Source organism: Chiloscyllium punctatum, chromosome 23 (assembly GCF_047496795.1).
Source record: "Chiloscyllium punctatum isolate Juve2018m chromosome 23, sChiPun1.3, whole genome shotgun sequence".
Lineage (NCBI taxonomy): Eukaryota > Metazoa > Chordata > Chondrichthyes > Orectolobiformes > Hemiscylliidae > Chiloscyllium > Chiloscyllium punctatum.
In genome coordinates, this window is record NC_092761.1 from 59,600,445 (window position 1) to 59,627,870 (window position 27,426).

The 27,426-nt window shown below is 39.5% G+C and overlaps 1 protein-coding gene across 8 annotated transcripts in view; it reads left to right on the plus strand.

Moving 5' to 3' along the window:
* Window positions 1–27,426, plus strand: part of cdon (cell adhesion associated, oncogene regulated) — a 191,952-nt gene that overhangs the window by 157,647 nt on the left and 6,879 nt on the right. For all 8 annotated transcript variants that reach the window (XM_072593055.1, XM_072593057.1, XM_072593054.1 and 5 more), the window contains 7 exons: window positions 5,842–6,048; window positions 6,949–7,130; window positions 11,497–11,602; window positions 15,073–15,195; window positions 18,456–18,689; window positions 20,930–21,216; window positions 25,252–25,331. In XM_072593055.1, the coding sequence (XP_072449156.1) occupies window positions 5,842–6,048; window positions 6,949–7,130; window positions 11,497–11,602; window positions 15,073–15,195; window positions 18,456–18,689; window positions 20,930–21,216; window positions 25,252–25,331 (1,219 nt within the window). The remainder of the gene's footprint in view (window positions 1–5,841; window positions 6,049–6,948; window positions 7,131–11,496; window positions 11,603–15,072; window positions 15,196–18,455; window positions 18,690–20,929; window positions 21,217–25,251; window positions 25,332–27,426) is intronic.

Here is a 27,426-nt window from a genome sequence, read left to right on the forward strand (position 1 = left end):
AACTGTTACTCAATCCTAATCCAATCAGTTACCCTCTCTGTCATTAGTTTCAATTGTCATGTTGTTGTCCTCGTCTTAAGCTTAAACCAGTGCTATCCAAATATTTCCAGCATTTTAATGTTTCAGACTTAATGTGGTTCCAGAATTGAAATTTAATGGGTGGTGATTACAAGAGCTGTTAAGTATGGGGATGGGAAGGATGGTATAGTTGGACTTTGTAAGTTAAAAATCTCTCAATACCAGGTTATAGTCCAACAGGTTTAATTGGAAGCACTAGCTTTCGGAGCGCCGCTCCTTCATCAGGTGGTTGTGAATGAAGGCGCGTCGCTCCGAAAGCTAGTGTGCTTCCAATTAAACCTGTTGGACTATGACCTGGTGTTGTGATTTTCAACTTTGTACACCCCAGTCCACACTGGCATCTCCAAATCATGACTTTGTTGAAGTTTTGGTTGCTGAGTGCGGCTTTAGCTCTTGTGGGCAAACAGTAGTTGACAGTTGATTAAAAGGCAAGTTCTCCACAAGGAGAATGAACATCTACCTACTCTTAAGATTTTGTTTTCAGCTCCCAGAAAGCCGTCTTTATTACAGTCACTCCTTCCAGTAGGATTAAGAATGTAAAGGAACCTTAAACTTCTGCCCCTCATTCAGAGTTCAGCAGCAGTCATTGCTGCTCATAGATCGCAACCCCAAAAACTCGTCTCATAACCCTGCTGAGGAATTAGATCTCCAACTGTTACTCTTGTCCCACTTCAACAAATGACCAAGCTTTAACTCTAACATGCTGTTCTGATACCCTCCACTTTAGACTGTCAATCCAAGCCACAGACTCTCCTATAACAGAAACAACTTTTAAGAAGTGCCTTTAATACCATGAAACCTCCCAAAGCACTGCACAGGAGAATAATAAAATTTGACATTAAGCGGCACGAGATATTTGGGTAGATAATCAAAAAAATTGTGTCAGATCTAGTTTTTAATGAGCACTTTAAAGTAGTAGAAGTTGTTTCAGGAATTCATTTCAGCATTCCAGATCTTGGAAGGCTGGCTACCAGTGAAAAGTCCAGAATTAACAGAGCATGACTAATTTTTGTAATTTATGGAATGGGAGGAAATTACAGCATTAGCATGGGGCATGGCCATGGAGTGATTTGAAAGCAAGAATGATATGAAATTACTTCTGAAAAGAATATATTACAAACTTAAATCATGACAGGACGTAATATGGAGATGAAAAAGTAGACAAGGTATACAGTGGATATGATAAAATGTAGTAAGGTGTTGTGAATGATTTTTGATGGAGATGGTGGAGAACATTGGGGGAAAGGACACTTAAGATGGTAGTTTTAGGTGGGAAGATTGATACTGGTGCATATTTGTATTGTATTAGAGTCAGATGTACAGCACTGAAACAGACCCTTCAGTCCAGCTCGTCTATGTTGACCAGATATCCTAAATTAATCTAGTCCCATTTACCAGCCTTTGGCCCATTTTATTCTAAACCCTTCCTATTCATATACCCATCCATTTGCTTTTTAAAAGGTGAAATTGGACCATCCTCCACTTCCTCTGGAAGCTCATTCCATACATTCACTACCTTCTTTGTGAAAATAACTTTGGTTATTCACCCTATCCATACCCTCATGATTTTATAAGCTTAGATAAGGTCACTGCTCAGTGCCTGACACTCCAGGGAAAATAGCCCCAGCCCAATCAGCCTCTCCCGATAGCTCAAACCCTACAACCCTGACAACATTAGAGTTGGATGGATTCTATAAAATTTATAGGCTGGATATTCTATTGGATCAGGCACTTTTTTTTCATTTGGTTTCTCAACTGAAAACAAATTCAGTTACTTGATGCATTTCTGATTTCAGTTTATAATATTTGAAATGATTACAGATGCTGGAAGTAATAGTGAAGGGTGGATATGCCATAACCCAGTATTCAGATTGTTCATTATCACTGATATTTGAAAGTAATATTTGATAATATGTCGTCAGGGGAGAGGAACTGATTTGGAGACTAGCTGTTTCCTATAGGATTGCTACCAATACTGCTATTTGATTGAAGTTAACTGACCTTTCTTGGTTTCAGAATGTGTGGTCAAGGGTGGTGGAAATAGAGAGTGAAGCAGCTCTTGCGTTCGTACTGCCTATGGCAGTACAACTTTGTAATCTCCAAAAACAAATTCCATTACACTATTCAGGAAACGTTTCTGTTGCTTCTAAAATGAAGAACAGACTGCTGAATTCAAAAGTAGAAATAGTTATTCCTCTTTAATAACAATTCCCTCACATAGGTTTAACTGCAACGCCCTGCACTCTGAGATTCCAATACCAGGAATCAACTGAAACTTCCTAGTCAAATTTTCAAAAATCTAGTTTTGGATTCAAGGGATTATTTTCATCTAGTTCTGTTCGTTTGCTTTGTGTATTTCATTACCTCCATGAATGGAATGTAATATTGTCTGTGCTATTAACATCTACTGCTAGTGCTTGGAGCTGCATCAGTCTTTATTGCTGTATTCACAACTTGTCTGATTTGAAGTATTTAAATGGAAATTTCAATGGGTAGTTGCCATCTGATTGGGTCTAACACTAAGAATCATACTGCCTTGAAAATATGCTTTTACTAACATTGTTATTCTGTCTTCTTTGCTCTCTTCTTTGCTGTCTAAAGTTGCTCTGAATTCAGTAAGTATTATTTTGGCAGAAGCTTTAACTCGCTTATGTCTTCAAAGTACTTGACATGTCTGAAATGCTTTTGAGTACAATGGCAGCTTTTTTGTGTGTGTGTGTATTTTCATGCAAAAAAAAAGGCATCTTACAGCTGTTCAGCGTGCTCTTCTTGAGCAGGGAGTCTAGAACTAGGCCAGATAGTTTAAGAATTAAAGGTCGCACAATTCAGATGGATGAGATTTTTCTTTCCTCTGAGGATCATCAGTATGTGGAATTCACTTTTCCAGAGAGCAATGGAGGCTTCGTCATTGAATAAATTCAAGACAAGTTTGATAGGTTTTTTTTCCATCGGCAAGAGTTAAGAATTATGGCGAGTGGAAAGTATAGTTGAGGCCACCAATCAGATTAGCCATGATGTTGTGGAATGGCAGAATAGCCTCAAGGGGTTGAATAGCCTACTCCTCCGGTATTTTTGTGGTCAATGTTGGAGTAGTGTAGGGAGCTTTATGTAACAACCAAACAGTGTGTACTTAAAATATTTCAGAATCATTAATTGGCCAATATTTTTCAGGTTTTTTTAGCTCTGCCAGTAGGCAAGCTTATTCATTTGGACATGCAATTCTGGGGAAGACTTTCCCGCTTGACAGGGAAAACATGTCAAAGATTCACTTAGCTGTGTTTGTGACAATAGCAAGACAGTTTATGATCTTTGAAACATCATTGGTTGAAAAATGTCTTTTGAAAGTTTGCAGATGGTACCAAATTGGGTAGTAGGGTGAAGAGTGATGAGGATACAGAGATCCTTCAGCATGATCTGGACAGGTTGGGTGAGTGGGAAAATCACTGGCAGTTGCAGTATGATTTGGACAAATGAGAGGTTATTCGCTTTGGAAGCAAAAACAAGGAGGCAGGCTACTACCTGATTGGCTGTAAATTGGGAGAGGGGAATGTGCGGTGGGATCTGGGTGTCCTTGTACACCAGTCATTGAAAATGAGTGTGCAGGTGCAGCAGGCAGTAAAGAAGTCAAATGGTTTGTTGACCTTCATTGCGAGAGGTTTCAAGTACTGGAGCAGGGATGTGTTGCTGCAGTCATACAGGGCCTTGGTGAGGCCACACCTAGAATATTGTGTGCAGTTTTGGTCTCCTTTTCTGAGGAAGGATGCACTTGCTCTCAAGGGAGTGCAGCGAAGGTTCACCAGGCTGATTCTGGGGTTGGTGGGACTGACATGAGGAGAGATTGATGAGGTTAGGATTGTTTTCACTGGCGTTCAGATGAATGGGAGGGATCTCATAGAGACCTAAATTTCTAACAGGACTAGACAGGGTGGATGCAGGGAGGATGTTCCTGGTAGTGGGTGTGTCCAGAACCAGGGGATCACAGCCTGAGGGTTTGAGGTGGACCATTTAGGATGGAGATGAGGAGATATTTCTACACCCAAAGACTAGTGAGCCTGTGGGATTCATTACTACATGAAGTAGTTGATGCCAAAACATTGAATGTATTCAACACAGGTGGCTAGATATACATTTGGGACAAATGGGATCAAAGGTTATGGGGAGAAAACAGGATTCGGCTGTTGTGTTGGACAATCAGCCATGATCATGATGAATGGCAGATTGGCTGCCGCCTCCTCCTCCTGTCTTCTGCATTTCTCCGAAACTGTTAGCAAATCAAACATGACTTTTTTTTGTCCCAAAAGTTCTTGCACTCAAACTGGCTGGTGGAAACAAGGAGACGAAAGACAGTGAAAGATTTTAAAATTGTAATTCATGTTCCATTATTTTTAAACTATAATCTTATGTCAAGTTAAAACAAAGAAAATTGAACACCCAAGTGTAAGTGTATATACAAATAAGTTGGGGCTTATTTTGTTTTCTTAGACCTAATATTCCAATAATAAAAGTTTCTAGAATAAAAGCAAGAACTGTGAATGTTGAAATAAAATTTTTGTGATTAAAAATTTCTAATGTTTGGGTAACTTTGCAATAGTGATATTTATTATCTATTTCAATGTTAGTGCACGATTTTAGAAACCTACAAAATTGGTCAGCCTAAAGGTGTGTGTCTCTGCAGTGACTGATAACATAAGGGTTTAAAATGGCATAACATCAATAATTCTGGAGCATGTGATAATGAAGGCCTTCTGTATTATCTGAAAGGCAAGATTGAGGCATGAACCTAAAGCAAAGGAGCTGCTTTTTAAGTATATATTAAAAGAAAAAGTTAATGTTTTCCCCGATTGAACATGTTTTCCCTGTCATCTGTCTTATTTCCTCCTGCCAAGACTGGTTGGATCCTACATTAAGTTTCTCCCAATGCTATCTCTCTGTTTGGTAGGTACTTTGTGAGATTGTCTAAGTGGATAACCTGTCTTTCTAACATTCCCTGCTTCCCTTGATTCCTTGTGTATCGTCTTGGAAGCACCAGAAATCACCGACAGTAATTCACCAACAGGAAGTCCCACCATTTCGTGGTACAGTGCAATAAGTCTTTTGCTCTGCAATTAAAGCCTCAAAATCTCATTGAGAATTTGTTTTGTGATTGGCCTGTTGTATAGAGTATTGAGCTCCTGCTAGCCATTTGGTCAATACTAGCTCTTGCTGAAACAATAATAATTTCAGATGTCATCTTCAATTTGAACTTCTAAGAGACATTAAAAAGTTATGATTAAATGTCTTGTTATTGCAGAGTGCAACTGCACAATTGGTGAGGCAGTATCTCCCAAATGTTAAATCTGCCATAAATTTTGTTGGATTGTTTATGAAATGCTGTGGGGCTTTTTTTAATGTAATGACTTATTGAGACATTTATTTTGCTGCTGAAGGGCTCTTTGTGAAATACTTCCTCTCAAGTTTTAAGTAATGTGAGAATTTTGTGACAGCATTCTGAATAACGACTGTACTTCTGGCAGTCAATAAGAGGGATTAGTCAAACTGAATAAAACCTGAGTTACCCTGGACCCAGGATGCACTGTCTGAGAGAGCATAAATGCAAAAAAAAATCCAAATTGCAAACATCATCTGCTTGTTGAAGCAGACCAGAATTTGCAATCCTAAAGCTGAAATTTTGCCAAAAAAACACTTTTTATTCTCTGCACAGACAGTAATTAAGTAATTTTAACTTTCCAGCCCATTCCTGACCGTTCTTTTTATCTTATCTAGTCCCTGAGGCACCAGACCGACCTACAATCTCAACTGCCTCAGAAACCTCTGTGTATGTGACTTGGATTCCAAGAGCGAATGGAGGCTCCCCCATCACCTCCTTTAATGTGGAGTACAAACGGATAGGAAGGAACAGTGACTGGCTAGTGGCAGCAAACAGCATCTCTCCATCTAAACTTTCAGTGGAAGTGCGTGGTCTTGAACCAGGTAACAAAACGAAAAGTGAAATAAGGCTCAGTAATCTAATTAAATTCTGTGGGCCTTGTAAAGGCAGAAGCATCTCAAGCAGTTACAGTTGATTTTATAGTCTTGAAATCTTCTATTTTGTCTTTGCTCCTGAGAATGTTAACACTTGCAGTCATACAGATTGGGCATTAGCTTTCAGCACATCCCTTAGGTAGCCATTTGTGTATAAGCCCAAATATTATGTATCTGAACAATCTAAATGTGATTGCATTGCAGCTGTGCCCAATCTGATTTCACATTACATCGTGTACTGGCAACAATTGGTGCACAGTGATGAAGAGCAGTATTCTTATTCTTCTTCTTATTCTTTACACATGGGCATTATAAGCAAGGCTGGCATTTATTGACATCCCTCAAAGCCCTCAGGTGATGACAAGTCTCTTTGAATCGCTAAAGTCCATATTTATAATGGTTCTTTACAGTTGAGCAGCTTGGTCACTTCAGAGGATAATTAACATTAGTGGCTGAAGATAATCTGGCTGTAGGTTAGACGATTTCTTTCCCAAAGGACATCAATAAACTCGGAATTTCATGGAAAAAATATAACTTCTATTGATACTGACTTTTTTTATTTAGATTTCATTTCAACTGAATTCAAATTCAGAGACTACAATGGAAACGCTTGTACATCTGTTCTCTGGAACAGTCCAGGCCTCTAAGTTACTATTCTATCCTACCAGAACCTAAGACCACATGTTCTCCCTCCAGATTTAGCTTCCCATCCCTCATTTTATATCATTGCAACACAATGGTCAAGCTCTCTGCAAAGAGTCATTGCTCAGTCCTGTAAGGAGGTCTTCAGCTGTGATGTAGCACATTGTCTGTGCTGCACTAATTATTACTCCCATTTTTGTGCTATAGGTGCTGCATACAAATTTCGTGTGATTGCCATTAATGCCTATGGTGAAAGTCCCAGAAGTGCTGCCTCAAGACCTTATCAAGTGGCAGGATTCAGCAATCCATTTTCAGCACGTCCAATTGCAGGTCCTCACATTGCTTATACTGAAGCTCTAACTGACACCCAGATCATGCTGAAATGGACGGTAAGCATAGGACTCTTCATTGTTTGTCATCAATTTACTAACCATGTTGTTAACTTTTATTTTGTCTCCCCTACTTTAAAAAAAGGATCTCAATTTGGGTCGGTATTCTGTCTTATTAACAGCAAAGGTCATTTTTAATGCAAAACGTTGTTGCTTTTGAGCCGCCTTATGCAGAAGCCTCGTTTAAACAAAGTAATAAAAGTAATAAAACGATTGAGATTGGATTTTGGGCAGCTAGTTCCAATTAAAGTAAATGGTGTCACACAAATGAATCATTCTTGTCTGTTCTGTGTTTACTGAAGCATTACTTACCTGTGTCTAAAGGCAAGAAAGATTCTGTGAAGGAGCACACAAGAGTCAATAGCTAAAGTTCTTTAATTAAAAAGCAATTCCATTCATTTAGAACTTTTTTGCCCACATATCTAATCAAGAGAAAACACTGTCCTAGCCAGAGTTCATTAATGAGACCTGTCTGGAGTTGTGTATTTTCCTAAAAGAATTTTCAAAAGAGAAAATACTGGTTTGAATTAGGGTAGATGATTCATTCAACTAAATGCCACTGTTGATTTCAATATTTTGCTCCTTGTTTCTAGGCAATTATGTGAACACTTAAAAATAGCATGTCTAAGAGTTTTATTAGGAATTCTGAACATGTAAAATGTGCTTACAATGTGACCACACTAGTAACTGGAGTACTCCCCACTCACTGTCTCCTGGTGTTTATTAATCTTACAAACTTTTGGAGTTCAGTTAGAGGATGAGGCAGCAGCCAGTCCACAAAATGCATCTAGCTGAACAGCATGGTTAGCGATAGAAGGATTTGAGCCTCTTGTCATGACTGTAGTAGTGTTCTCAATTCAAAGATTTGATGTGATTTATCATATGGGCAGGTTTGCCATATATGGAATCTTTAAACAAAGGAATCACTCAAGTGTTTATCCCTAGCATTTTCTAGCAGCAGAACTTGCTTATTCCTTTTAGATCCCTCCTTCTGAAGGTTGGACCTCAAGTCAATCCATTTTTCAAGTTGCTGGAAACTTTATTTAAATAATGTTTTCTTTAAAAAAAAGCTGTTCTGACTGCATGACCAACTTGTCCAGTTGCATATAGTCTCAGTTTCAATCAGCAAAAATTGCGCAAATGAGATTAGAAATCGACATCCTAAGAATTAGCAATTTTAATTGTAAAAAAAGTTGCTGATTGAGCTCTGCTAAAGGTGGATGGTGGTGAATGATGGAGGCTCTTATCAGTCACTGAAACTCAGTTGCACTTCATTCATCCAGCCACCTCATTAAATCCAAGAATGTTCTCAATTATAATCAGTCCTTTCCTGGCAGCAGGCAAGCGCTAGAACCAGGGAAGTCTGACCCCTGTGTTTGATAGAACCTTCATTTACTGATTTTTAAGCAAAAAAAAAGCCTGTCTTATTCTGAGCAGATTGATAAGATCACTTGAGATTGGTAGGAGACACGCAAGGCTCTGGAAAAATATTTTCTTGGTTGTGTCATGTTTCCCTCCTGGATTAAGTTGATGGATTGACAGTGAGGCTTTGAGTTTGGTTATTACTTTAATTGTGCACTGATTATCATAAAGGCTCAGCAGTACATTAACCATGGGAGGACTGGAAACCGTTTATAAGTTAAGGAGCAAGTTACAACAAGCAAGTTAAATCTCTGATATTTAACTATTAAGCACAATGTAACCCTTAACCTGCTGTTGAAAAGCCTCCTTGTACAGTTGTACACTCTGCAAAAGGCCTTTCAGCAGGGTTACTGTTGCTTACTGCTGCTTTTTAACTCAGTTTTCTGAATAGCCAATGCTATTGCATAGAGATGCTGTGAAAGACACTCGTCAGAGAGCCTTGGACCTGCAGCCCTTGGTTTTCCAACACAGGAAATCTGCCGTTCTGCCTAATTAGAGTTCCTGTATTGAACAGGCTAAAAATTACTGTAACTGTAGGCATTTGCTATTTTTCACCAGGGTAAAGGTTACTTACTGTGTAATGAGAGAGCTCCTGTTTGTTCAGCAGGGTATGGGTCACCTATTTAGAATTTCATTCTTTCATATAAATTCAAGGTTGACCATGTAGAAACATGTCAGAGCACCACTGTGTGCTGAGGATCCCATCCTCTGCTGAGCTGTCGATCTCATCTATCTTTTAATGCAAAGCCACCAAATAACTGCTAATCTTCCAAGGCGCGAGCACAGTAAACAAAAACAGGTCACACTTAACTCTCATGTTTTTCCAAAATTGAATGGAAAACACTTTTAGGGTGTTTAATTAACTTGGATTGGAATGATATTTTAAATAAATAATTAAGGGAATCACATTTCTTCTTCATTTGTTGCCTCCTGTCTCTGTACTTTTTTTGCCATGCCTCATTGCATTATTGGATATTCTTTTAGATTCCAAAGAAGGGTGGATAAGTGATAAAAAGGGCAATAATGCAGAAGCTGTAAAACAGAGGGCACATATTCAATGTCCAGCTGAAGGTCACTTGGACAAGATGGACATTAGTAAACTGAAAAATGAGCCCCTTATGTGCAGTCTTGCAAGACAATTTACGTGATGACCATTCACTTTTGCAGACATTTGTCTCCCTGTTGTACTTCAGACAACCGGGCAGACTCATTGAACACACAGGCCTTAATATGAACAAATTAAATCTTCCTCCTTCAACGCAGACTCAAAGTTCAATGGAATTCTTCAATGGCTGTTGCAGGCAGACAACAATCTTGATTAGAGTCATTTAGTTCCCAGACATGCAATGTAACTCCTTATCATTGTGATTTGGAAATGCTAGAGGACACAGGTCAACAAAAATTATGTGCAAGGAAATTAGTTTTCCTTTTAGATCAACAAATAACAGTGAAAACATTGTGTAAATGCACTGTTGGGCATGCTTCACAGTGGCTTCTGTTTGTCTATAGTTCCTCTCACATTGATTTTGTATTGAGCTGGTGCCACCAGTTTTAACAGGTGGGTTTTGTGCGTCTTCCTGGCCTTTGCCCATGATAAATTAACCATGTTTTTCTTTTGGGGTTGCTACCAGCTCTGTAGGCCAGTGCCACTAAGGGTTTGACCTAAATAACAGTGGTAATTGCTCTTCAAAAGTAAACTGTGAAGTACCTCGAGGACAGGATAGATTATATAAATGCTAGTCTGTTCAAATTTTGCTTGCCTGCTGTCTTGAGTTTGTCCCAAGTACCATTCCAGGATAAATCTGTTTGCTGTTAAAACCAAAATCCTAAACACCAAGAGCTGATTTTATGAAACTGACCCCCAGATGTGAAGATTTGCCTACCAGGAGCATCAATAATTAAGGCACAGATGTGTGGATGGAAAATCATTTGAAACTTGCACCTGAATTCCCATTATGTAATTCCAAAGAGTAAAACTTCATGCTAGACATCTGGTTTTGTTAAATTGACCCTCGGGATTCCTCTCAAACTTCCAATTCACATTTTTCAGGAGTTCAGTTAAACTTAAAGACTCAAAAAAAAAAGTTGCATGGTACTGATGTTAACTAGGTACCTCTTTCTTGAATTTAGATAAAAATTTACTAAATGTCCACAAGATGGTAAACATTAGAACATCAGTAAATGTATCATCGTTAACTTTATTCCATTAGTAAGGTGATCAATTTAGGGAGCATGCGTTATTTTCCTAGCACCTTGTTGAACTATCCATGACTCCTAACCTAAACTAGAGCACAGGCTGTCCAGTAACTGCCATGTAACTGACTTAGGTGCTTGACTCTTGGCTCTGAAGTAGAGTTTGAGTTTCATTGGTGAAATAGTTTACCCATCTGCAATGGGAAAGGAACAAACACTAGGTGAGTAATGGTCTTAAGTCGGTGACCCACCTGAGATGAGAGAAAGTGGTTGCTTAGGGATTGATATTATTGGCTAATTCAAACAGATCAACTTTTACTGATCTACCCCTCTTACCCCTCTTCATGTAAGTAGCCTGATTGGAAAAGAGAGAAGGGAGGCTTTAAGAAAATGAATAAATCGTCTTTGATGTAAAATTAACATGTTGTTGCACTTAGTTGTCCTCTTGGCTTGAATACCTTTAATTTGTGGCACCAGGGATCTAATCTGTCTGAACACTCCTCTACTGACTCATTGTGTTTTAATAAAATGAATGTGGGGCAACCTTGATATAAGCATGAATCTACAGCACAAAAGTTTATCTAGCATGGAACGACATCTATGGTTACATTAAAGCCCATTGTTGTGACAGATTTTATACATGATATACATAACTTTGGAAGGCTGCGGTTATATATAAAAAAAACTCCTTATGATGAATTGCAGCTTTGCCAATATACTGATATTTCTATTGATCTGATTATCTCAACAGTATATTCCATCCAGTAACAACAACACTCCTATCCAAGGATTTTATATCTATTACCGACCGACCGACAGTGACAATGACAGCGACTACAAGCGAGATGTAGTTGAAGGTACACAAAGGAAAAAAGTCCTGTTGTCAGTGATTTAACCAGTGTTTACAATAATTACAAAATCCTTGAACCCAACTGGACAGGCGCAACTCCTGAATAGAAAAATTAGAAAATAATGTCACAATCTTATTTTAAGTAAGGAAGCTAAGATTAAAGAAGGAAGTGCAATATGAATAAAGTACTGTAGATGCTGGAGATCTGAAATAGAAGGTCAAGTGCTGGAAAAACTTAGCATGCCTAACTGCATCTGTAGAGAGAGAAACTGCTAATGTTTCAGCATGATAAAATATAACTGTTTGCATCTGAAAGGGGCTAGAAATTGATGATTTTTGTGCTATTGAAGAAGTGGGAGGAAGAGCAAGTGGAACAGATGGTGAGTGTGTCCAGAGAAAATGACAAAGGAAGTGCTATTAGTGGTAGAGAAGTGATGCAAGTGCCGAACAGGTGTTAATAGCAGAAAATAGGACTGAACTGATGAGTGGGATGTAATCAAAATGGAAGTGTGTTTATGGTCTCAAGTTGTTGAGCTCTAAGTTGATTCCTGAAGGCTGTAAAATATCTAAGCAGAAAATGAGATGTTCTTCCTCCAACTTGTGTCGGGCTTTGCTGTTACACTGCAGCAGGCTAAAGACAGAAAAGTTAGTATGAGAGCAAAATGGTGTGAAGAAATGGCAGGCAACTGGAAGTTTGCAGTCATTCTTAAAGACGAAGCAGAGGGTTCGGTAAAGCAAACTCCAATTATCTGTTTTGTCTTATACTATAAATTATAATCTATGTGAAAGGAAATTTAATGGTGGCAGGCAAAAGTAAACTCCTGTCAGAACAGGGAGGTTCTTCCAGGTAACCATATTCAACACAGCTGTTATTGAGTGATTTAGGTGAACAAAATAACTGCCTAAATATTGGTGGGTATGTGGTAACCAGGTGCCAACAATAGAAATAGGCTTTGAAGATGTTCCTACCATTTGCTGCAAGACAGTTTTGGTCGCTCGAAACTATGGAGTTTGTCTTATGTTATTAGAGTAATTGGGAGCTTTAGCAAGGCAATGTCTCTAATTATGTTTGAAGCATGTACATTTTCTTCTAACAGACCTTCTGATTCCTCTACACATTAGCAAATGCTACAGCCATTTCCATTCCCTTACTCCCCTGCTGGATAATATCAATGTGAAAGTGTTGTCTGAGGGTAGAATGTAGCTCATTCATTATATCGTTCCGTAGTCGAGTAACTTTCCACTGCCACTTTCTGTCCAGCTAATGACTGGAGAATGGCTACTTGAGAGAAGTAAAAGTGGGGCTGGCACTTGTACCCCAGTGGTAGTCAATGACTTCAGTAGAGGCAGCAGGAAAGAGTGTGTCCAGGGTTATTGGGCAATTTTCAGTCATCCATTTTAGAAGTGATAATTTTAAGGTGTAGTGAGGATTTAATTCCTGACTTATTTGTTCAATAGCACTGTTACTGTAATATCAAAATGTGGCCATGACCATTAGTGAACACAATTACAACTATAAAAATAAGTGAGACTGTGCAGAGCAGAGTCAGGAGTGTAAATACAGGCAAGACTCGGAGCTGTGGGAGGTAGACCTTCATTCCCTGTTGCCATAGCGATCTCTCAGGTGGAATTTCCTGTCAAAGACTTTATTAAATACTTAATTAAATTCTTACCAGCAATGCCCACCACACTCTTCCACTTTTATTTTAATTAAAGTACACCACAAATCAAACTGGGTGCAAAGGAAAAAATTGCGAAGTAATTTTCAGGAGGAGGGGGAACTGTTTTTGGAGGCTTTTAACAGCCTGGGTATGGGCCAGGAAAAACAAAATGATGTGATCAGACTGCAAAGCTTGGACTGTGCAGTGACCCAGGGCCAAGAGTGACTGCGGCCAGGAGACAGCAGGAATTCAGTCAGTTATTTTCACTTTCCCTTTGGGATTCTGTCTCACAGGAATATAGTAACCAGAGGCAAAAGATTTGTTTATTAAACTATTGTGCTGGGTTTTGTTTTCTCATTTTAAGGAAAAGGAAGGATTGACTCCGTCCAGGCTGAAATCATGCTGCTTGTTAAATTTCTGTCCCGACTCAAGGCAGTAAGCAGATTTCTAAGCCTGCTGTTTGATAATTATCTTGACAGAATTTTGATTTACAATGTCCCAACAGATTTTTCCTCTTTTGCCAGTGGGGATGGGGATGTAGTAAAAGGGCCACAATCTGGATAAGTGAATCCAGAACATTGCAGGAGGAATCAAAGTTTTCATAAAATAAAATTCTAAGGTCATTTTCCTGAGAGAGTGATTTTAACATTGAATCTTTATCTTGCACACACCATATTTTTTAAAACTATGCTTTCCAATTATATTCATTGGTTACTGATGTCAATTGCTTATCATTTTGACTAAACTAAAATACGTCCAGCCATTCTCATTTTGTCCTGTTATTCACATAGTGAATCCTCCTTCCAGGTCAATTTCAACAGTCAATAACACACCGCTAAATATTTCACTGCAGTCAACTCAAAGCCATTTCTTTTCCGAACAAACTAACAAACTCAATTTCTTCATGTTCCTCCTGGTTTGCATTGATTTGACCATTCATGTCAAAGTTTGCAGCAGAACATTTTGAAATTCTTGTTATGTACTTGTCTTATTCAGCAATGTGCAGCATAAACCATTCATGTTAAACTTTAACTTGAAAACATTTTCGTAATATAGTGGAATCGTCTAGGTGTGCAGTTAAATCATTAGACTATTAATTTTAAAAAAACTAAGGATCCAATTTTGGCACAAACAGTTGAATATAATTTATTTCACTTCTGTATTGTATCATTTTGAATTAGCAATAAGTTCCTAATGACCAATAATATAGCCACTGTGCTAATCCAGTTCATATTTGACTGAATACCCACACATTTAGTTCAAATGTAGGAAATGGATTAGTCGAATGAAAGTCAAATGTAAATAAACAGTATGCAAGTATCTCTCAAACAAGATTGCATGGCTCCCTCTGATCAGTATAGATCAAGTGAAAATGCAGGCTGCTGTCGCCAGTCCTGATATCTATAATAGCCGGTAATGATGTTTTTTTAAAATCCCATACTTAAGGTGCCTTGGTCCCTTTTGTTTTTTTTCTTTAACCTGTGAGCTATCATGATAGTACTGATGTTGTGCAGACACAGACATAAGCATCATTAGGTTCAGTTTTCTGTTGCAGTCCTGTTTGCTTACCAAACTAAGATGCAACTCAATGAAGAACAGGTAGATCAAACTCTTAGGTTTTGGTAGTCATCCTAGATTCAGTAGTGTGTGTCGGACACGTGTTAAATAAGCAATTTTTATACTAGTTGTTCCAATGCATTTGTTCATTTTTATCAAAATCAATGAGATCTACCCTCTTTATACAGTGTAATAAGATTTGTCTGCATGCATAAGGTGGTTAAACAGACATCATCTAACGTGTTTATTTATGATGCAGGGAACAAACAGTGGCATCTCATCAGACATCTGCAGCCTGAAACCTCATATGATATCAAGATGCAGTGTTTTAATGAAGGTGGAGAGAGTGAATTTAGCAATGTCATGATCTGTGAGACCAAAGGTAGGAATTGCTGCTACCATAATTGGCTTTGTCTGGATGTGATCTTCAATATTCTGTTCGATCTGCTAAGTTCTGTGTTGATACTGCACAGAATTCTGATCACGGTGGCACAGTGGTTAGCACTTCTGCCTCACAGCGCCAGAGACCCGGGTTCAATTCCCGCCTCAGGCGACTCTGTGTGGAGTTTGCTCATTCTCCCCGTGTCTGCGTGGGTTTCCTCCTGGTGCTCTGGTTTCTTCCCTCAATCCAATAAAAAATGTTCAGGTTAGGTGAATTGGCCATTCTAAATTGCCCGTCATGTTAGGTGAAGGGGTAAATGTAGGGGAATGGGTCTGGATGGTTGCACTTCAGCGGGTCGGTGTGGACTTGTTGGGCCGAAGGGCCTGTTTCCACACTGTAAGTAATCTAATCTAAAAGAACAGGTGAGAGGAGGACCAGCTTCATTAGTGCCTGTTGTTGACTCTCTTGCCTGTACTTGTTCTCTGAAGAATGGCTATTTGATGAGATGTGTTTGGGCAAGCAAAGTCCAGAGCTACATCCAAGTAAAAGTATGCGTGTCTTCATGAGGGAAAAAAAAAGTCATAATTTTGATACGTGAGCATGTACTTTTTAAAATATATTCACAGATGGGAGTTTGCAGGTGATGTTCCCATATGCTCAGTTTTGCTGAGTGGTTAGAGGCCTCAGGTTTGAGGGGATGATATTGCCAAAGGAGATTTGACAAGTTGGTGCAGAACAACATATAGACATTGTGCACTGCTGCAATACATATTTCAGGTGGATGGGGTACCAATCAGAAAAGCTTTGTCCTTCTGTTACAACCATAAGTGTTGAAGCTGCAGTCATTCAGGCAAGTGTGGATTATATCATTCACATTCCTGATTTTTACCTTGCAGGTGGGAGGTAGGCTTTGTGAAGTACGAAGGTGAATTAGTTGTTGGAATATACATTGCCTCTAGATTACTCTTCTTTAAACCCATTCAGTTTCTGGTCAATGGTAACACCCTGTTTTTTGTGGATGGTGCAGGATTCAGAAATGGCAATGTTATTGAATGTCATGGGGAGAGTGTTGGATTCTGTTTGTTGGAGATGTCAGTGCCTGGCAATTCTGTGAAGCGAATGTTAATTTCCACTTGTCAGCCCATACCTGAATTTTGCATGCAAGCATGAGTGCTTCATCATCTGAAAAAAAAAGGTTAATAAGGAAGCAGCTGAAAATTAGACCGTATCCCCACGCCCATCCCTATCCTAATTCCCACCGAATTGATTTTATTTGCTGCACTCGCTCAATGCTGTCCTGATACCAGGCAGTTATACTCACTCACCCCAGCTGTTCTGTTCATATTTGGGTCTGGAGGTGTGCTCCTGGTAGTTTCCAACTGACTGTTGGTTAGCAGGTTATTAATGAATATCTGCTTAATAATAATGTCAGTGACCACTTTCATCACTTTGTTAATAATTGAGAGTAGTCTGACGCGGTGCTAATTGACAGGTTTAAATTTGGCTTGCTTTATGTGGACAGAATCTGCCTGGACTATTTCCAGATCTATTGGTCAGGTGCCAGTTTGGAACTCTAGTTGTCTGAAGACATGCGTAGTTCAAGAGCACGTGGACTGCAGCTTTCAAGGAGGCCCTCACCACCACCATCTCGAGGGCAACTAGGGAGTGGGCATTACACATTGGACTAACCAACAATGCCCACATCCCACAAGTAAATTAAAATAAAAAAAAAACGTTTTCACTACACCCAAGATGTTTTCAGGGTCCATAGTCTTTGCTGTAGCTAGTGTCCTCAGCCATTTCTTGATATCACGCAGTGAATTGCATTAGCTGAGAAATGACTTCTGTAATTGTGGACCCCTGAGCAGAAGAGACCGGTTAATCAAACACTTGGTAGTTCTGGCTGAAGATCATTGTAGTTATCTTTTGAACCTCCGCATCATTGAGAATGGAACATGTGTGGAGCCTCTCATTCCCTGAAATTGTTCTAATTGTCTACTATCATTCATGACTCAGTGTGATGAGACTGCAGAGCTATGACTTAATCCAATGATGGTCACTTGAGCAATCCTCTTGAGATATTGAAAATCAGAACACAGAATTTAAAAAATATTATAGATATGTGATGCTGTATTTCTTCAGAAAGGTATTTTGGTCCTTTTCTTTATTCATGCAGGGAATATGGGCATTGCTGGCGAGCCAGCATTTATTGCCCTTGAGAAGATGGTGGTGGTGGTGAGCTGCCTTCTTGAAAAGCTGCAGTTCACTTGGTATAAGTCTGCACATTGCTGTTAGGGAGAGAATTCCAGGATTTGATCCAGTGACTGTGAAGGAACAGAGATTACGGTTCAAAATTAGATTGATTGCTTAAAGGGGATTTTGCATGTTCTGGTTTGCCCACGTATCTGCTGCCCTTCTCATTCAAGCACATTTTAAAAGATGGTTAACTAATTGTACACAGTACACCAAATGTACAGTCACTAAAACGTTTAAGAACATTAGGAGCAGGAATAGACTATCCGCCATCTCGAGCCTGCTCCACCCATTGAAGAAATTCAAGATTGCTTTGCCCTAGGCCTCAATCCTCCAGATCCTCATTGCCCTCCCCGGTTTTTCAAATATCAGTCTTCCTCCCTTTTTAAATACTTTGTGATCTAGCCTCCTCAGCTCTCAGTGGAGACTTCCAATCATTCACTACCCTCCTTAGTGAATAAACTTTCATACATCTCAGACTTGTATGAGTGCCCCCTTACTCTGTAACTATGAACCCTAATTTGTACTCCACTAGTGGAAATATCTTCTCAATCTTATTTTTAGGTACACCTGATGCTGTTGCTACACTCCTCGTTGAATCTGATTTGATGCCATGGACTGATGTTGGCATTCTGAGGCATCTGTCCTCCATGAGGATACAGACCATGTTGAAATACACTTCCTGTGTTGCTTGTGGCCCATGATGCCTCATAAATCCTTAGTTTTAAGTTGTTCTTTATGTTCTGAATTTATCTCAATTAACAAAAAGACAGCACCAAACATCATGATGATGAAGGATGCTTTTGGTGTGAAAACAGGTCGTCATCTTCGTAAAGAGTGTTGCATAGTTACCCCTAGTAATGTTGGCAGGAACAGGTGCATTTGCAGCACTTAGATTGCTGAGGAGGAGATTGATTCTTATTGTGAAATGATGAGAAAGTATTGGATATATTCACATTTTAGCAATGTTGCTTCTTACTGTCACTTGCTCCTCTCTGTCCTTTTAGCACGGAGGTCCCTTGAATCCTCTGAATACTCTGTGGTGATGGGTGACGGCATAAGTACACAACCTAATCTCTCTGACCACCAGGGTGGTGGTCATGGGACATCCACTTCTGGCACACGGAGCAATGATATGTTATACCTGATTGTGGGCTCAGTGCTAGGGATCATGGTTCTCATCCTCATTATCTTCATTGCCATGTGCCTATGGAAGAATCGTCAACAGACAACGCTACAGAGTAAGTAGTCATGTGGATTACCCTTACCTGTGTTTCCTCTGAGGAATATAATTATTGTGAGACTTGTTGAAGTATTTTGAACTTTTCATCCCAGTACGGTCACTTTAATGTTAATTATTTAGAGACCCTGCCATTTTCAAGCTGTTGAATCTTAGAAACAAATTGTAAGACTTTAAATAGAGTTCTTTTATATTTTATACCCTGACTTTAAAATTATGGAGAGAACTTAGCCAGACTTCTGCTTTTTTAATGAGGAAGGATGAAGGAGCAGAAACTGAGTGAAAGAAAATACAGTTATTCAATAATAAATTTAATGTCTTCCTAAAGTCCTTCTGAACAAACAAACTTATTAAGGTAACTCTCACCCGAATGGATGGAGAAATCTTATCAGAACAGCAGTCAAACTCGTATCCATAATCATACCAACTCCATATGTTTATCACCCCCTGTCCTTGCTGACCTACATTAATTCCCAATCAAATATGTCTTTCTTTTAAAATTCTCATTCTTTGTTTTAAGATGCTTCATGACCTCATCCTTCACTCAATCTTTCATCTTAGCCAGCTTCACAATCTTGCACAATTCCTATACTCATCCTATTCTGGCTTTTGAGCATCCTCGGTTGTAATTAGTCCAACATTTCTGTCTGTGTCTCTCGCTGCTTAAGGCCAAAACTCTATAGCTTTGTCCCGAAACCCCTCTGCTCATCATCTTCTCTTCCTTCCTTTAAGTGCACCTTAAAATCCAATTATCCCGCTAAGCTTTTGGTCATCTGCTCCAACGTTATACTTTGTAACTTTGTGTTTAATTTGATTGTATGATATTCCCATGAAGTATCTTGGGTTATTCAGTTACTTTGAAGGCACTATATAAATATCCATTATTAGTGTAACTTCTTGGGGTATATACAAATTAGTGAGAATATTGTTTTATACCTTGTATATGGCCCGTGGCATATATTGCATAAACAGCCAGGAAGGCAAATAGCTTGCAAAACCCTGCTCCAGAGCGGTGAATAGAGTTTGGCTGAGGCACTGTCAGTGCAAATAGAAAAGATATTGAGTCAATTTGGCAAAGGAAGGCTATGTATACAAACTCTCATTCCCAGCATGGAGTCTGAGCCTGATGTTCTTGTTCATATGCTTGGAAGCTCATGAGAGAGCTATCTAGCTTGTGAATTTTGATTCCAGTTGCTAAGTCTGCATGCTGAGAGCAAAATCTTCCAATTACATTTAATATATCCACCCCATTCACATAGTAGACTTTTTGTTGTAAAACATTCTGACCTTTTTAAAGAAGGTGAGCACTTCAACACCAGTGTTAGAGAAATGTGCATGCGCCATCGTTATATAACTGGGCAATCAATACTGGACTAGAACTTTTTTGTTAGAGCATCTTGTGAACATAGTAACTGTTCTTTTAAGTTCTTCCCCTCTAAGGTGCTTGACTATTTTCAGCTCCTCCACTTACACTTTGCTTTTCTACTTGTCAGCTGCATTAAATAGTTGATTGGAGAGAACAGATATCGACAATCCTGTGCTCTCAGTTGCATTCACACAGAGCAAGAACATAAGTTGAATAATCTACTCTGCAACATCTGTTTCCAACATACAAAGGTTTTAAGCTGACATCTTCCTGATAAGCATAGGAACCAGAACTGTGAAATCTATTCTGCAGTTCATTATGATTGCACCACATACATATTAACCTCCCTTGTATTAGAGTAGTTTTCTTTCTTCAGCAAAATTTACTTACTTAACCTTTTGAGAAAGAGATTGGATTGGAATGGTAATACTTTGAACTGCTTTGGGTATATTTAATGGAAAATGCTACTCCCCAAGTTTGTTTTGCTAGCTTTTAATTCCTCATCTGTTTATACTAACAAAGGCATATAGTCTGTCTTAAGTTCCAGCATTTGGAAGCATATTAGGTGTCATAGTGATTGCAAAGAGACAGGCAACAGCTGAGGTATGTCGATGAAAAAGAGGCCCCTTCCACAACTTCACTTTGTAAACCTGATACAGGCCTTTTTTCCAGTACAACTGCAACTGGAAGGCTTCATAGGTGGTCACTAAGACTAGGCCTTAACTATTGTCTTAACTCTTTAAATACAAGTTTCATGAAGGGAGTTGGTTGATCAAAGGTTTTGAGAGAACTGTAATATTCATTGATATATCTGCAAAGTGGGGAGGAGGCATAATTTAGAATGCATACATAATCTTTGTATTTATTTTTCCTAGAGTATGATCCTCCTAACTACCTCTATCAAGGCCAAGAGGTAAATGGCCAGCTGATGGAGTATACCACCCTGCCAGGCACCAGTCGAATCAATGGAAGCATTCATGGCAGCTACATTGGTAATGGAAGCCTCAGCAATGGCTGCCCACACCTGCACCACAAGCTTTCAAATGGGGTGAATGGACTGATGAATGGGGGAATCAATGGAGGAACTGCAATCTATCCTAATCAGACAAACTCACTGCAAAGAGCCCACATGGACTACGACCAAGCTCAGCATATTATGAATGTAAGGAGACTGCTGAGTTTTTTTTTGGGTGGAAAGAATCTAGCCTAAAGTCATGTTTAAAGTTGTTGCTTTAACTGTAAGCTTCAACATTGTTTCTTCCTTAACACTTCAAATATTATAGGCAAAAGTGAGGAGTGCAGATACTGCAGATAAGAGTCAAGATTAGAGTGGTGCTGGAAAAGCACATTAGGTCAGGCAGCATCCAAGGAGCAGGAAAATCGATGTTTCGGGCATAAGCCCTTCATCAGGCTTATGCCCGAAACGTCGATTTTTCTGTTGCTTGGATGCTGTCTGACTTGCTGTGCTTTTCCAGCACCACTAATCTTGACTTTAAATATTATGTCTTCTGATATTTTCATATTCATATATATTCTGCATCACATAGTCTACCATTGCACATTACCCCCATCAGGCAAACTTCATAACCTTGCACCTGACCAATCCTTTGGCCTGTGTTACTGCTTTCCATCTGTTGCAGTTTACGTTTTAGGAAAGCTAGCATCCAGCAGCTTCCTAACTTGGGCATCATATTTCCACGAGTATTTGTCACTCAGAAGTTTACTTCAAAAATATAACAGCCTGTAGTGAATGATCCTTGTTGACAATGAAACTGTGACTTCCATTCATTTGATTCAGTTTATGAAAGGCTGGCATGTTGCATGTTCACAGAAATTACCATGACACCTACGTTCATTTTTCTGTTCATGTTGTGGGGTGGAGGGTAAATAATCTAATGTTTTTCAATGGTTCAACAGACTCAGTATTTGGAGATTAGTATTTTAAAGAAAAAGCTTTTTCTGGAATGTTGACGAAGTTGGCAAAGCAGCATTTATTGAGTATTCCCACTACCAACTTGAATTTGTCATCTGTGCAGTAATAGTTTAACAATAGAAACATGAAGAGAATGGAGGGAAAGTTAAAGAAAGGAAGAAATAGAAGAAAGAGTGAGTCAGGTTGGCAAAAATACCAGGAAAGCAAAGTTAGGAGAACAAATGTGATAGTGAGGTGAAGAGAAAGAAACTTGAAAGAATACAATTTCTAGCTAGGTCAGTTCCATAACTCTGACATTTTGCCTGGTTTAGTAAATATTCCTAAGCGATTTCTCCTAAAGTAGATTGGTTTACTTTCTGGAAAACAAAATAAAACTCTTTATAATTCTGGCTATAGCCTTCTAATGAAGTTTGAGCGGGGTTTCTGAGTAAACAAATGCATAAAAGTTTATTGAATAAAGTTTAAACAAATTTGAAGTGCTTGAGGAGAACCCATAGATGGACTGAGGCAAAGTTAGGGTGGGATTGGAAACCAGTGAGGGAGAATAGGGATGGTTGGTTGATCTGAGGGAAAGGTTACAGTGAAGTTCAGAGAGGGGCCTGTCCAGGCCTGGGGTTATTTCCTGGATTTTGTCTTTTCTTTTGCTGTTAATTTTTAGTTGGCACAATGCCATCCTTTTTTGATTGCATTTTTGTCTGCGTATATAATACATTTAAAACAGTTGTGGGGCCTCCTTTAAGTAGACTTTTCATGTATCTCTACTTGAATTATTTTTGGACAGGGGGTGGGGACACTTCAGAGCATGCAGAATACTCTGCTCCTAGCCAATCTCAACTAATTTAATCTGAGTCCAAGTCAGCCAGACTGGCTGATGCAGGAGCAAATGCACTGCCTGTCATATTTTGCCTAGGGATCAACAAGTTGTTGCAATGTGCAGGCTTAATTCCTCAGGCCACTTTGCACTTTTTATTGTTTTCTTTATCACTTTTGTTCAAATTACTTTTAGACAATAAAATAAAATTTTAGCAAATTCTCTTGATGAAGTGAAGTCTGCTATCTTTATGAAAATATACGTAATAAAGTTTTAGACAGAAGAATTTAGTCATGATGCCATCAGGTATAAGTGATAAAGTTGTCCTATTTGGAAAATTTATACATCACCGTTTAATAAATTAATTTCAACTGTGTTTGCAAAACTTGGAAATGCATGCATCTCCTTGCCTTTTCATGGCTCCTGATCTGTTGTTATCTGCAGTAGTATTGTCAATTTTTACTTTCACCAGGTGTGACAATAAATGGCAAATGAAACTTGCATCCAGAGAATGTGAAACAATATCTTTTTGGAAGGGAGATTAGGATGGAACAATGTGATTTTTTTTTTGTTTGGAGAAGATTTGTAGCTCAGGTTGAGGTTGAGATTGTACATTTGCTTGCTGAAATGGAAGGTTTGTTCTCAGACATTTTGTTCCCATGCTAGGTAACATCAGGGAGTCTCCGATAATGCAACGGTGTTCTGTCCAGCTTTCTATTTATATGCCTTGGTCTGTTATGGTGAGTGTCATTTCCGGTACTTTTTCTCAGAGGTTGGTAAATGGGGTCCACATATAGCAACACGCAGACACCAGATGCTTAACTACAGGAGTAATCATCCCAACACCCACAAATGAAGCTGCATCAGAACACAACACACTGCAGCACCCAGGAACTATGAGCGGCAGAAGAAAAATACTTAAACAGTGTATTCAAGAACAATGGCTACCCTATAAACACAGTCTGCCAATTCTCAAACAAGATAAAACAAGCGCAGAAACCCTAGCCACACTACTACACAACAATGACATCTCTGAGATGACTACCAGACACTCTGACCCCTTGGCATCATGTTAGCCCTTAAACCTACCAGCAGACTGAACCAGCTACTGATGAACCTATAACAGCAACCGGCAAAACGAATGTCATATACAAAATACCCTGCAAGGATTATAGCAACAACTATGTTGGGTAGGCAGACAGTAAGCTAGCCACTGGGATACATGAACACTAACTAGCCACCAAAAGACATGACCCACGATCACTAGCGTCCTTACATACCGATGAAGGACATCACCTTGTCTGGGACAGCACGTCCATCCTAGGACAGGCTAAACAGAGACGGGAATTCCCAGAGGCCTGAAATTCAAACAGGAACTCCATCAATAAGCATGTTGATTTGGACCCCATTTACCAACTGAGAAAAAGAACTGGAAAGGATATTACCCACTGTAACAGACAAAGGCACGTAAATAGAAAGCAGGATAGAACACCAGTGCTTCACCGGAGGCTCACTGATGATGTTATCTAACATGGTGACACAATGTCTGAAATCAAACCTTCCGGCTTAGCGAGCAAACTTACAACCATGGAACAATATATTTCTATGGGAATGTATATGCATAATTTGAGAAGGCCATTTTCAAAAGAAAATTGCTGATCCTTTGTTTCAGTGGAAAATAATGTAAAAACAAGATTGTGCAAAATCTTTATAAAGCACAATTTAGATCTCCGCTAGAGTGGTACATTAATTGCTGGCAAGGTCAAGCATTGAGTGCAGAAAAGATTTATGAGAACATGATATGGGATAAGAGACTAGAAAACACTAGAAAAGCTGGGAATATCTTCTCTGGGACAAGATTAAGAGGAGATTTGGTAAGTGTTGAAAATCGAGAATAGGTTTGATAGAGTAAATAGGGACAAACTGTTTCCAGTAGACATTGAGAACTACAGGCAGATTTCATGTCTTACGTTCATAATTTACAAGTTGAGACCTAGAGTGCGGGGTGAAGAAGTGTGGCGCTGGAAAAGCACAGCCGTTCAGGCAGCATCGAGGGGCAGGAGAATCGACATTTTGAGCATAAGCTGTTCTTCAGGAATATTCATGATGAAGAGCTTACGCCCGCAACGTCGACTCTCCTGCCCCTCGATGCTGCCTGACCGGCTGTGCTTTTCCAGCACCACACTTTTTGACTCTGATTTCCAGCATCTGCCGTCCTCACTTTTTCCCTGAGACCTAGAATGTACCAATTTGAAAATATTTTTCAGGAGTCATACTCAAAACAATTGGGTAAGTATTTGAAGGATAAACAAATGCCATAGGAGAAAGTGGGTGTGCAATTAATTGTGTAACTCTCCAAAACTCTGGCAGAGGCACAGCAGGCCGAAGAGCTTCCTGTTGTGCTGTTTGATTTTGTGCTGCTGAAGGCTAAGTTCTGAATTTTGTGTTAACAGGGTGGTGGGATATACACAGCACTCCCACAGACAGAACCATCAGAGTGCATCAACTGTCGGAACTGCAGGAATAACAACAGGTCAGTGTGTGCAATGATTCTATGCAATACTTAACATTCATTTAGATTTACGATGTGCAATGACTCCATTTTATATAACAGATGTTAAACATCACTCTCTTTCTTGCTATCTTTCTCTTTCTTGACCAAATCACTGCCTGTTGAGGACAATTTGATCGCCTTCCATAGCCCTAGCTCTGATCACCTATCTAAAGTTAGCATTAATTCTGAGTAATTCAGTTTTGATCCTTCTGTATCCACTCGCTCCGTTCTATGAAACCAGCAGACGGGTGGAGGGGGGAGGGGCAGTGATAGTTTGGTGCACCAACCTTCTCTCTATCACTGGTTTACGATGACTCAACGAGCTGAATTCTGGTTCAATTGCATTTTGTTATTTCTTTGTTTTCTGGGAATTGTTTTTGTTTGCAAAAAAAAACCACAAATCTTTGTCGTCACACTTGCTTGCAGCAGTTGGGGAGCTGAAGAGTTGAAAATAATTAGTGCAGTGATGCTTTTGTGTAATCATATCTGAGGAGCCTTCTCAGTTTGTTTACAAACATTGACCAGGGATAAATCCTGCTGGTGTCCATCGACTTAACGTGTGCTTTCATTCTGAATGCGATAGTCTCTTTCTCCCTCAGCAGATATTCAGAATTGTACAGCTCAGAAAATGGACGATTCAACCCAGTAGGTCTGTGCCAATGCTTATTATGCTCCTCTCATTCAAATTCATCCAGTCCCAAAAGCATACATTCCTTTGTACTCTTATCTGGTTTCATTCTAAAAGCTTCCTTGCTATTTGTCATGTGGAAGTGAGTTTCACATTCTCACAGCGTCAAGTTGTAAATCTCCTGATTGAACTTGTTAATAACTAATACTTAACTATAGCCCCTAGTTTTGGATTCTCACAACTGAAAACAACTTCCTACATCTACATTTTTTAAATTAAGCACTTCTCAGTTTTAAAGACCCACAGGAAGATCACCCCCTGGGAAACCTGGTCTGCATGGACAAGTTGGACCGAATGGTCCATTTCCGTGCTGTATGACTCTAGTTTCTTACTAGTAACAAGAGCCTGGCCTTCTCTGTCTTTATTTGTTGAGCACTCTGTTCACTTCTGGCTTGAGTGAACATTTTAATATAACAAGTCCTATGTTTCTTGTCCTTTTTTTTTTCTCACAAAGTCAGCCTCAGGATTTCATTGCGGTGATAGAAGGGGGAAGCAAGGCTGGTGGTCAGTGTTACGCATCACCAAGGAGCAGTTAAACGTCTTCAACAGTGTACAGAAACCAATTTGTACTGAGCCACTCTTATAAATACAGTCGTTCTTCCGTTTTTTTAGCTCAGTTCTTCATGCTAATTAGAGATCATTGCTTGAAAGAGACACACTTGCATTGCTCTTTTTCCACAGTACGTTGTGTACACAGACTGCGAAGAGTGCTTCCCTTCAAGATGTTAACACCGCAATAGCAGCCAGCTCTCCTGTTCTCACCGCCCCCACCCCCAAACTGCTCTTTCCCCAGTCCCAGTCCCAAGCTGTGGCCTCTCAGTTAGCTGAACTTTGAGACTAATTGCCTGCTGAAGATTCTGGCAGTTCCACAACTTGCTGTTGCTTCTTTGCACAGTAGCACCATTGAAGGATTACTTTGTATATTTGTGTGTGATACGAGTGGAAATGAGCTGTAAGCATTTGTGGCTTTGCCTTGCCACTGAGCTTGATTGTTTGTTCACTGGAATTCTGCTGCCTTCTGCCCAGGGTACAGTGAGAAGCTAGCCTTTCATTGCTTGCTCTTATACATTTTGTGGAAAATCACTGTCCCTTTCTGTGGCTGTACGGTCAGTACACAGATTAGTGTTAAATATCCATCAGTTTGTTTTGACAATGTCGACCCAATGGCAACTGTCATCACGTAGAATGTGACATCAGGATATATAAAGGTACACAGCAGGTCAATCTGGTTTGAAAGGAAATAATGTGGAGGTAATGAGTTTTTTTTTGACATTTATTTCCTTCATTTGCAGTTTGGGGTCAGTTAGCTCTCTCGCTCTCGCTCTCGCTCTCTCTTCCCCTTCCCCCCCCCCCCCCCGACCCTCGCACTCTCTCACGCTCTCACTC